At 62.0% G+C, this 11,754-nt stretch overlaps 1 protein-coding gene across 1 annotated transcript; it reads right to left on the bottom strand.

Annotated features, from left to right (window-relative positions):
* Positions 1–270: 270 nt before the first annotated feature.
* Positions 271–8,066, bottom strand: PLP2 (proteolipid protein 2). The gene is made up of 5 exons (XM_048833157.2): positions 7,847–8,066; positions 2,767–2,922; positions 1,891–1,986; positions 1,334–1,424; positions 271–1,099 (listed from the first exon to the last, which is right to left on the bottom strand). The coding sequence occupies exons 1-5, from the start codon at positions 7,934–7,936 to the stop codon at positions 1,080–1,082; spliced, it is 453 nt and encodes a 150-aa protein (XP_048689114.1). The 5' UTR covers positions 7,937–8,066; the 3' UTR covers positions 271–1,079.
* Positions 8,067–11,754: the final 3,688 nt, after the last annotated feature.

Genomic DNA, 11,754 nt, shown 5'->3' with positions numbered 1-11,754 from the left:
GTGGCTGCATCTCAGCACCTGGCGAGCAATGGAGGGAGTTATTTCTTTTCCTGGCAGTAGAGGGCGCCCGTGTCATTGCAATGTGATAAGTGATAAGGCCCGATGGGACCTGTGTTTTAACAGAAACTGGGGAGGGGGGAGCCAGGCTGTCTGGGCCCATGGTTCTCAGCCGGGGTAGATGGGACCTCTGACCCCACCCCCAGTTCAGAACCCCCTTTTAGTTACCTCTCCACCCCCCTCCCCCGCAACATCACTGGGATCAAACAAAACCATTTATCAGTATTTTTATTAACCCTTTTCCCCCCCAAATAAGCAGAAATTAACACAAGCCACATGCAGGATCGGGGACTGGGGAGGAGGGGGGAACGTGAAAGGTTTTTGGGGGGAAGTCAGTGCCCTGAGCGTCACCACACGAATCCCCCCATGTGACATTCCCCACCCAGTCCCCCACCCTGGGGCCGGTTTCCTTGCATTAAGTTTAATTAATTTTAAAAAATCTCCTCCTTATATTAAAATTTATTTCCCTTGAATACATCCCATGGGCTCCGGTTCTGGTAGGCCCTATGTAAACACATGGGTCCTTCTGCCCTAAACAGCTGGCAATGTAACACCCGTTAGCGCAGAAGAAACTGAGGCACAGAAAGAGTAAAGGCACTTGATAAGGAATAAGTGGTAGGGACAGAAAGCACTAGACCCCGCTACCTGCCCTGAGCTGGGGATAGAACCCAGGAGTCCTGGCTCCCAGCAATCCCACCTCCCCGCCCACACCTGTTCAAAACCACTAGACCCCACTGCCCTCATCCTCACTCCAGCCAACCTAGGAAAGTGGGGGTGGCATTGCTGGGATGGGGGACTGGCTCCCCCCATACGATCCCCATTGTCAAGGCTTCTAAACATGGGTGGGGTGGGGCCCTGAGGTCAGGGCCGGAATTGGGGATGGGGAGCTGGAGGGAGATTAGTTGGGGGTGGGGGAAATCTCTTATTTGCCCCCCCCCCAGCAGTATGTACAAGAATCCTTAGAAACAGCGAGGTGGGGGGGGGCAAAGACAGCAAAGTGGAGGCTGGGGTCGTGCAACTCTTCAGACAGCCTCCGGGGATTCTGTAAGGAGAGAGAGACCACAAGGGGGCATTAGAGTCAGGGATCACCCCCTATCTTCCCTCGTCTAGCCCCCCGACCCAGCCCCATGGTCGGGCAGGGTCGCTCTCTCCCATCTAGCCCCCCCCCCCCCCCCGGCCCCGTGGTGAGGCAAGGTCGACCCCTCCCAGCTCCATGGTGGGGCAGGGTCGCCTGCTCCTGTCTAGGCCCCCCATCCTGGGGAGTGGGGGCACTTACCAGTGGGGGCAGCTGTGTGGGTTTTCCGGAGGGTGGGGAATGTAATATAGGCATCATATGCAAACAGGATGCCGGCCAGGAGCCCAAAGACCTGTGCGGGATGGGACCAAGCGGTAGTTAATTGCAGTATCTGTTGATTGCAAGTAACGAGCAGAGGATTTGCAGTGGGAAGCACTGCTAGCATCCAGGGTTGTGGGGGGCGGTTCAAGGCCCCTGGATCAAGAGAAGCAAAAGATTCCCCCCCTCCCCAATTTTGGGCAGTTTGCCTCATTTCTTCCCCCACCCCAACATTATGATGCGGCCACCTCTGGGGTCAGGCATGGCAGCTGATTGCAAGGAATGAATGACAGACATGCTGCAGCACAGTGCCCCCTATTGCCAAGGCCAGCACTGACTGGTGGACAATGTCCCCTGCTGAGCCCCATGGGGCCCCCCAGCGCCCAGCCCGGACTTGCATGGGAGAGCACCCCCTGCTGAGCCCCCTTGCCCTGCTCCCTGCCCCCACGGTGCCCTCCAGCGCCCGGTCCTGGCTGCCAGGGGAGCCACAGTTGCTTTACCCCAGCTGCGATCCCAGCTCCGTCCCTGTGGCGAATGACAACGATGAGGGAGGTGATGAGGAAGAGCAAAGCACCAATCACAGCACGGATGAAATCCTGGGGAAGAAAGAAACGGAAGGTAAGAAGCAAGAGAGATGCACCGACCCATCTTTGGTACGATGCACTTGACCTACATTAACGAAGTTTTTGGCACAGGAACTTCCTTGCATTTTAACGGGCTTTTTTGGCATAAGAATGTGCTTGCATATTAATAAATAAATGAAATTGGTTGCAGGAAATTGTCAGTTTAACAAAGCTTCCTGCATAGAAATTTCTTTGCATTTGTATGGAGTTGTTTCCATGGGAATTTCTATGCCTGTGATAAATTAATTAACTCGTTTGCACAGAAATTTCCTGGCAGATGAATAACTTGGCCACTTTTTTATCTGAATTTCTTTGCATTTTAACAAATTTCCCATGGAAAATCCTTGTATATTAAGAAATTAACCAGGGTTTCATGGGGGCATTTTCTCAGTATATTAACCCCTTTAATGGACTTGGGTTTTTTTTACATTGGCATTTCTTGTATGTTTGGTTTTACCTTAATATTTTTTCCCTATGGCAATTTTTTCATTTATTTATTCTAAATTAACAATCTGCATGTGTAGCAATCTCTTTGGGGGTCACAAATCCGCCTTTAAGAATTTGATTGCATTTTAACATAGGTTTTTGTGCTGTAATTTTCTTGCATGTTAATCCATTAAAACCAGTTTGTTAGGGGAACTCCCCCCTTTTTAAGGGTTATTCAGAACAGCGGATTGTACGGCCACCCCGAAGAAGATTACAGCTGCATGTTACAGCACCCCACAATGGTGTGGATAGAATAAAACTCCTTACGCTCCAGCCCCAGTGCACAAAAGCCAGCTGCTTGTTTAATCCTAGGGTGTAGATGATGAAGAAGACGATGGAAAACACCATCTCGAAGATGGCTAAACCCGTGTAACCAGGGGTCCAAGACGCACCGTAGCAGATCAGGATAACAATACAGAGGCCCTGGGTGGGGTGGAAATGGACAAGAGTTAGGAAAATTCTTTAGCCACTGCTAAGATGCAGCCACCTCTGCAGCGCGGCAGCTGGGGACCAGCCGCGCTTAACGCCGCTCAGGGATGGCTCGCCCGGTGTTCAGAGGCAGCTGGGGAACAGCCGTAGACTTTTGGGACAGGACGTGAAAGAGGGAGAATCTTGTTTCCAGTGGCAGCTCCAGGGGGGTGAAAGGAAACCGAATGGGAGCGTCCCTAAAGTGGGATATGGCCCGGACGCCGGGGTTCCCATCGTGAACATACAGGGAAGGGATAAAGCGGGTAATGAGCAGAACGGGTTGGGGCCCCAGGTTTAGATATTTAAATAAGCACAGCACCCCCCAGCATTGCCCAGCCCCCTGCTCCCCCCAGCACAGCGCCCCCCAGCACCTAGATCTGCACAGCTCCCTGCTCCCCCCAGCACAGCGCCTCCCAGCACCTAGATCTGCACAGCCCCCCCGCTCCCCACAGCACAGCACCCCCCAGCACCTAGCTCTGCACAGCCCCCCTGCTCCCCACAGCACCTTACCCAGCTCTGCCCAGCCCCCAGCTCCCCACAGCACAGCGCCCCCCAGCTCTGCCCAGCCCCCTGCTCCCCACAACACAGCGCCCCCCCAGCCCCGAGCTCTGCCCAGCCCTCCTGCTCCCCACAGCACAGCGCCCCCCAGCACCCAGCTCTGCCCAGCCCCCCCCCTGCAACCCACAGCACAGCCCCCCTGTTACCCACAGCACTGCCCAGCACCCAGCTCTGCCCAGGACCCCCGCTCCCCACAGCACGGTACCCCCCAACACCCAGCTCTGCCCACCCCCCCTGCTCCCCACAGCACTGCACCCCCCCAGCACCTAGCTCTGCCCAGCCCCCCCCTGCAACCCACAGCACAGCCCCCCTGTTACCCACAGCACCGCCCAGCACCCAGCTCTGCCCAGGACCCCCGCTCCCCACAGCACGGTACCCCCCAACACCCAGCTCTGCCCACCCCCCCGCTCCCCACAACACAGCGCCCCCCCAGCCCCGAGCTCTGCCCAGCCCCCCCTGCTCCCCACAGCACAGCACCCCCCCGCTCTGCCCAGCTCCCCCGCTCCCCACAGCACAGTGCCCCCCAGCTCTGCCCAGCCCCCCCAGTCCCCACAGCGCGGTGCCCCCCAGCACCCAGCTCTGCCCAACCGCTCCCCGCAGCCCGGCGCCCCCTCGGAGGGGCAAGGGGGTGGTTGGAGAGTCTGAGTCACGCTGGTTCCAGTAGCTGCAAGACGGGGCGTCGCTTCTCTGCCAAGGGCCTGACTCACCCGCCGCTTTCCTGGATGTGCCTGGGGAGAGGGTCTCTTGAGAGAGGGCAGCGGGGGCTGGTGGTTAGAGCAGGGGGCCGGGAGCCCGGACGCCTGGGTTCTCTCCCCAGCTCGGGGAGGGGAGCGGGGGCTGGTGGTTAGAGCAGGGGGCCGGGAGCCAGGACTCCTGGGTTCTCTCCCCGGCTCTGGGAGGGGAGTGGGGGCTGGTGGTTAGAGCAGGGGGCCGGGAGCCAGGACTCCTGGGTTCTCTCCCCGGCTCTGGGACAGGAGCGGGGGCTGGTAGTTAGAGCAGGGGGGCCGGGAGCCAGGACTCCTGGGTTCTCTCCCTAGCTCTGGGAGGGGAGTGGGGGCTGGTAGTTAGAGCAGGGGGGCCGGGAGCCAGGACTCCTGGGTTCTCTCCCCAGCTCTGGGAGGGCAGTGGGGGCTGGTGGTTAGAGCAGGGGGGGCCGGGAGCCAGGACTCCTGGGTTCTCTCCCCGGCTCTGGGAGGGGAGTGGGGGCTGGTGGTTAGAGCAGGGGGCCGGGAGCCAGGACTCCTGGGTTCTCTCCCCGGCTCTGGGACAGGAGCGGGGGCTGGTAGTTAGAGCAGGGGGGCCGGGAGCCAGGACTCCTGGGTTCTCTCCCCAGCTCTGGGAGGGGAGTGGGGGCTGGTAGTTAGAGCAGGGGGGCCGGGAGCCAGGACTCCTGGGTTCTCTCCCCAGCTCTGGGAGGGCAGTGGGGGCTGGTGGTTAGAGCAGGGGGGGCCGGGAGCCAGGACTCCTGGGTTCTCTCCCCGGCTCTGGGACAGGAGGGGGGGCTGGTGGTTAGAGCAGGGGGCCGGGAGCCCGGACGCCTGGGTTCTCTCCCCAGCTCTGGGAGGGCAGTGGGGGCTGGTGGTTAGAGCAGGGGGCCAGGAGCCAGGACTCCTGGGTTCTCTCCCCAGCTCGGGAGGGGAGTGGGGGCTGGTGGTTAGAGCAGGGGGCCGGGAGCCAGGACTCCTGGGTTCTCTCCCCAGCTCTGGGAGGGCAGTGGGGGATGGTGGTTAGAGCAGGGGGCCGGGAGCCAGGACTCCTGGGTTCTCTCCCCAGCTTTGGGAGGGCAGTGGGGGATGGTGGTTAGAGCAGGGGGGGCCGGGAGCCAGGACTCCTGGGTTCTCTCCCCAGCTCTGGGAGGGGAGCGGGGGCTGGTGGGTTAGAGCAGGGGGCCGGGAGCCAGGACTCCTGGGTTCTCTCCCCAGCTCTGGGAAGGGGGGAGTCTAGTGAGTTAGAGCTGGGGGGTGGGGAGGGAGTGGGAGCCCGGACTCCTGGGTCCCTCGTGGGCTGGGTGGGGCACCCGGGGCGCCTGGGGAATGTTCCAGGTTGAGTCACATCTGGAGGCTAAAAATACCAGCCCACGCTGGGCACACAAAGGGGCGAGTGTGTGGAGGGGGGGGTGGGGCCGGTCGCCATAGCAACTACTAAATTAAACCAGCTCTCCCGGCCAAATATTCCCTGGTCGGGAGGGGTGGAGTCTGTCACAGGTGGGGGCACATGGGGGGGTGTCTTAAAGGGGCGGGGCCCGCGACGGGGGGAGCGGGGGGCTTGCGAAAGGGGTGGCGCCCCCTACAGGCGGAGCGGAGGGGGGCTGCTCCCGCGGCGGGGCCCGCCGCAGGCGGAGGTGATGGGGGATGGCACCGGGATGGCACCTGCCCCAGGCGGAGGGGTCGTGGGGTGATAAATCCTAAAGGGACGGGGTGTCCCTCCCCCGGCAAGCACTTAACGGGCCAGCCCGCCGTGGCAGGGAGACGGTGCCCCAGCAGTCGTGGGGTGGGGAAAGCGAGGCACGAGGAGACAGGTCTGGACAGGGCGCGGAACTGGGTGGATGTTCCCAACCCCACCGCGCCTCGGTCCTGCCGGGACCTGCTGCTCCCACTCCCACCCCATAAACGCCCCTTCTCCTTCCCCGGAGAACATGTCCCGAGCCTTAAAGGAGCCCTGCCCCTTTAAGAAGGAAAGCCAGGGGAGTGGGGTCTAGTGATTAGTGTGTGTGGGGGGGGGGGGGGGGCTAGGAGCCAGGACTCCTGGGTTCTCTCCCTGGCTCTGGGAGGGAAGTGGGGTCTGGTGATTAGTGCGGCGGGGCGGGGGGGCTGGGAGCCAGGACTCCTGGGTTCTCTCCCTGGTTCTGGGAGGGGAGCGGGGTCTGGTGGTTAGAGCAGGGGGTGCTGGGAGCCAGGACGCCTGGGTTCTCTGCTCGGCTCATTTCTCCCTTTGCAAGAGCTGGGCAGGGTGGCTGGGTGGTTAATTGATTCTGGGTGAGGTGCAGAGGGTGGGGGGCAGGGAATCCTCCTTCCTGCCCATGGGCACAGCCAGATCTGAGGGGCACGGGGTGGGGTGGAGTCAGGCTTATCATCTCACCCCCCCATTGTACCCCTCCCATCCTAACAAGACACTAACCCCCCCGCCCCCCATCTCTGCAGCGATGGGGACACTCCCCGCACCCCCCCTTCCACAATACAAACACTCACACGCCCAGAGCCCCAGGAGACAGGCCCCACCCCGCATGTGCACACAGCCACACACAGCTAGATACACACAGAGACACCCCCCCCCCCCCCCGCTCCCTTCCAGCCGCATGGCGTCCACGACACACAGACACGTTCTCTCTCTAACCCCAGCACTCACACAACAGTGCAGGGCCCAGCCTCTCCACCAGGGACACACACACAGAGCCCTGTCTGGGACAGCCACACCCAGGAACATGGCCCCGGGAGGCCCAGCGGGACACAAACTGCAGGGAGCCTCTGGGGTGTCGAAATAATGGAGGACAGGGAGGAACTAGGATAGGCCCCAGGAGTCCTGGCATTCCCACACCCTGCTCTAACCACTAGCCCTCACTCCCCTCCCAGAGCCAGGGAGAGAACCTAGGAGTTCGGGCTCCCAGCCCCCCCTGCTCTAACCACCAGACCCCACTTCCTTCCCAGAGCCAGGGAGAGAACCCAGGAGTTCTGGCTCCCAGCCCCCCCTGCTCTAACCACCAGACCCCACTCCCTTCCCAGAGCCAGGGAGAGAACCCAGGAGTCCCAGCCCCCAGCCCCCCCTGCTCTAACCACCAGACCCCACTCCGCTCCCAGAGCCAGGGAGAGAACCCAGGAGTCCCAGCTCCCAGCTCCCCTCCCCCCCGCTTTGGGGTGCCAGCCCTGTTTGAATCTCAGTTCCCTCCACTCTGCTGGCAGGAGACACACCCCAGCTCTGCAGGTGTTAACCCTTCATGGGCTGCAGCTGATTCATCTCTAACAGGGCGGTAACCCCCCAGAAATCACACACAGATACACACACACACCACACCGAGAGTGGGAGCCAGGACGCCTGGGTTCTCTCCTGCCTCTGGGCGGGAAGTGGGGTCTAGTGGTTAGAGCAGGGCAGGGGGGACTGGGAGCCAGGACTTTTGGGTTCTCTCCCTGGCTCTGGGCAGGGTCTCGTGGGTTCGAGCAGCGGCTGTGGACAGACCGGGTCAGGACCCTGTTTCTGCCTCTGTGGGTAGTGTGTCGTGTGTCAGACCTGACACGTGCAGCTGACACCCACGGGCTCCTCCTTCGTCCGTGCTCCACGGGACCCCCCCCCCCCCGAGCTCCGTGCCCCCAGCCCCCGGATAACTCACAATCTCCAGCGCCAGGACGGTGCCCTTGTGGGAGCGGAGGAAGCTGGTGCATTGCCCCATGCACCCCGGGGTGCCGCCAGAGGAGTCCATGGCCCCGGAGAACCCCCCAGACGGCTCCGGCTGTCAAGCGACTGTCAAAGCTGGCAGCCGACGGGGCAGGGCGTAGGGCCGGGCGTGGCTCGGCTGGGGGGGCTGGCCCTTTAAGAGGAGCTGGAGAGAGCCCGTCACTTTAGAAAGGCATTGGACGGAGAGCGGCTCAGGAAACCAGGGCGGGCACCGGAGCCCGGTTAAGGTGGCGCTGGGGGTGCCGCAGCCTGGTTAAGGTGGCGCCGGAGGGCAAGGAGGGAGGGCACCGGAGTCTGGCCTAGGGGCTGTGGAGGGCTCAGGGGAGAAGCCCGGCTGGTTATGGGGCGCAAGAGGTGCAGAACAGAGGAAGCCGGACAGGAGGGAGGGACGCGGCTGGTCCCTGTTCTACTTAAAGTACCGCACGGGGTCTGTTCAGGGGGATAAGGCGCCCCGCCGCGTTTATTGGTAATACCTGAATCAGCCGACGCTGAACGTATGCGGACGGTCGCCATCACACACACACACACACACACTCCGTCTTGTTGTTACCAACTTGTTGCCCCCCCCTTACCGTCCCTGGCCAGGGGCGTGAGACGCGGGAGGGCTGGAGCTGGGCGGCTGCCGAGCAGGAGTCGGGACGAGGGGGGGGTCCCCTGCAAGACACCCCACGTTTCTCGCCGCGTCCCTCTCCTGCGAATCCGTCCCAGAGTCAAAGTCTGGGTCCCTTGGCCCCCTGTGGCGCCTCCTTCTGGGGGTCGTCCCGATGCTGCAAAGAGGGTGTCCCCAGAGAAGGGGCCGGCTCCTCGCCCCCAAGGCCGCCCGTGTGTCCGCTCTTCTTCAGTGAGCCCACTTGGCACGGCTCATTGCCCGGGGTCCCGCTCCCAGGGCCGGAGGCGCTGCCTTCCAGCCTCGGTCACTCAACAGGGCCGTTGATTAACGGGGCGGGGGGGATCTTATTCTGCTCCCAGCGAAAAGACATTAGACCAGGGCTCAATTCAACGTTTTCTACATAAGGATCTGATACAAAGTTGTGTGGCAATAGAGACCTAACACAAAGTCATGGAAGTTACGGGAAGATGCTTAATGCAGAGATTTATCTCCACTCCCCCCCCCGCTCTGTGCGTTACAAATGGCTCAGAAGGGATCTAGTCACCCCCCCACCTGTGTCCCTATCCCCCCTGCTTCCCTCCACCCCTCTATCCCCCCACATCCCTGCTTCCCTCCACCCCTCTATCCATCCATCCCCCCACATCCCTCCATCCCCCCACCCATCCCCTGCATCCCTCTTTCCCCCCACATCCCTGCCTCCCTCTATCCCGCCACCCCTCTATCCACCCATCCCCCCTCCTTCCCGCCACACCCCTCTATCCCCCCATCCCCCCACATCCCTCTTTCCACCCATCCCCCCTCATTCCCCCACACCCCTTTATCCCCCCCATCTCCCCACATCCCTCCACTCCTCTATCCACCCATCCCCCCGCATCCCTCCACGCCCCCGCATCCCTGCTTCCCTTCGCCCCTCTATCTATCCATCCCCCCACATCCCTCCATCCCCCTGAATCCCTTTCCCCCTGCATCCCTGCTTCCCTCTATCCTGCAACCTCTCTATCCACCCATCCCCCCTCCTTCTCCCCACACCCCTCTATCCCCCATCCCCCCACATCCCTGCTTCCCTCCGCCCCTCTATCCCACCACCCCTCTATCCACCCACCCCCAAATCCCTCCATCCCCCACCCATCCCCCTGCATCCCTCTTTCCCCCCACATCCCCTCTATCCACCCAACCCCCCACATCCCTCCATCCCCCCACCCATCCCCCTGCATCCCTTTCCCCCCACATCCCTGCTTCCCTCTATTCCACCTCCCCTCTATCCACCTAACCCCCCACATCCCTCCATCTCTCCACCCATCCCCCTGCATCCCTCTTTCCCCCCCACATCCCTGCTTCCCTCTATCCTGCCACCCCTCTATCCACCCATCCCCCCACACCCGTGTAGCCACCCCCCCCATCTCCCCACACCCTCCTCTATCCATCCAGGTGTTCCCAGACACCTGCCCCCCCAACCCAGGAGTGGCTGCACCCTGCAGGGCAGGACCCACGTGGGCGTCATGCCAGTGGCTGAGTCACCTGGTGTTCGCAGAGCCTGGCAGGAAGTGGCCAGGCTGGGCAGAGCCATGCCAGACGGGGGAACAAACAGCAGCTGGCACCTGGGGCGGCAAAGCCGGAGTCCCCCCAGCCTGCGAGGGGATTGGGGCCTGAATCCGGGCTCAGCTCCAAGGCTTAATCCGGAGTCACCCCCCTCCCATGCCTACCCCACTCCCCCTCACCCCATCTACCGGCCGGGGGGGAGCCCACACGAGCGGGGCTGGTGGAATCAAGGGCAGCCTGCAGACCTGGAGGGGGCTGAGAGCATATAGGGGGCATCACTGGTACCATGTGTCTGAACTGCCTCCCCCCACACTGCTCCCTGGCTCCCCCCAGGGGAGGTCTTGACCCCACTCCCCTCCCAGAGCCATGGAGAGAACGCAGGAGTCCTGGCTCCCAGCCCCCACCCCGGCTTTAACCACTAGACCCCACTCCCCTCCCTGATCAGTTCTCTTCCTCCTCCAGCAATATCAGCAGCGTCTGGGCCTCCCACTAACACAAGGATGACGGTGACCAGGAGGGAGGCTCTTGGGAGGCGGGCGGGGGGGGGGAAGGACTTCTCAAGGGTAGAGCCAGCAGAGAAGAGTCACCCATCAGCCCCCTTCCTCGCCAGCCTCTCCCACGCCTCACCCGGAGGCCCCCACCAGCACCTGCCCCGCTCCGCCCCTGAGGGCCATGGCCCACCAGTGACTGCCCCCAAGTTTTTCCCCCACCCACCATTTGCACGGCCCACCGCCACGTTCCACCCAGTGGGCCTCAGAGGGGCTGTGTCACCACCCACCCCTTGGCAGCATGGGGATCCCTCCTCCCCCCCATGACCCACTACAGAAAGCCCTGCCCCAGAGACCCAACTGGTAGCCCCCTGGGAGGCTCCCAATTGGCACCTGATCCCCCTACCGGCCCACAGGAGGTCCCTCCAAGAAAGTGTCAGGACAACAATGTGGCTACCATGGCCAACTCTGCTCCTGAACTCCCGGCCTTGACTGGGACTTGGATTCCGACCCTTGCTCCAGACCCACAACGTGACACAAGTTTTGATCTCTGGTGCTGACGTCGGGCCCCCAAGTCCGTGGCTGCCGGCACTCTCCCCTGCATACAACACTCTTCCTCTCCTCCTACCCCACCATTTGCTACCAACATCTCCCCCCCAAGAGGCTGCAATGGTCCTGCCCCCTTTAAAGGCCGGAGGCCTGCTCAGTGATAAGCTCCAGCTGGGGCCGGGTCATGGGTGCTCTATAAAGAGCTGCAGGGTGCAGGGGGAGAGTTGATGTTGACCTTCAAGGCAGAGTAGGAGGAGGCAACTAGCCAACCAAGAGTTTCTACTCCCTGGAAAGACCCACAGTGGGACCTGGAGTGGAAAGGAGCAGGCAGCTGGGCTCAAGGAAACACCTGAGGCAGGGCAAAAGTGGCCTGAGCCCAGGGAAGGTAGCAGAGGGTTTGTCCCGCTGGGCTGGAACTCTTGCATGGCCCGCCAGTGGTTATGGGGCTGCTATGCTTGATCTGGCCACTAGGAGGTGCTCCACGACCAGGAGTCCATCCCAATGCTGCACCAGAGTGAATCCAGCTGGACTCACCTGTAGGTAATTAACCACCTAGGTGGCCGGCAGCTAACTGGCTAAGGAGCACCTCCTCCTCAGGAGGCTCCCGGAGCTCAGCGGGAGGCAGCGATGCTCCTAAGCTGAAGAGCTCCCAGAGGG

This window comes from Caretta caretta, chromosome 23 (genome assembly GCF_965140235.1).
Source record: "Caretta caretta isolate rCarCar2 chromosome 23, rCarCar1.hap1, whole genome shotgun sequence".
NCBI lineage: Eukaryota > Metazoa > Chordata > Testudines > Cheloniidae > Caretta > Caretta caretta.
This window is presented reverse-complemented; position numbering and strand designations above follow the sequence as displayed.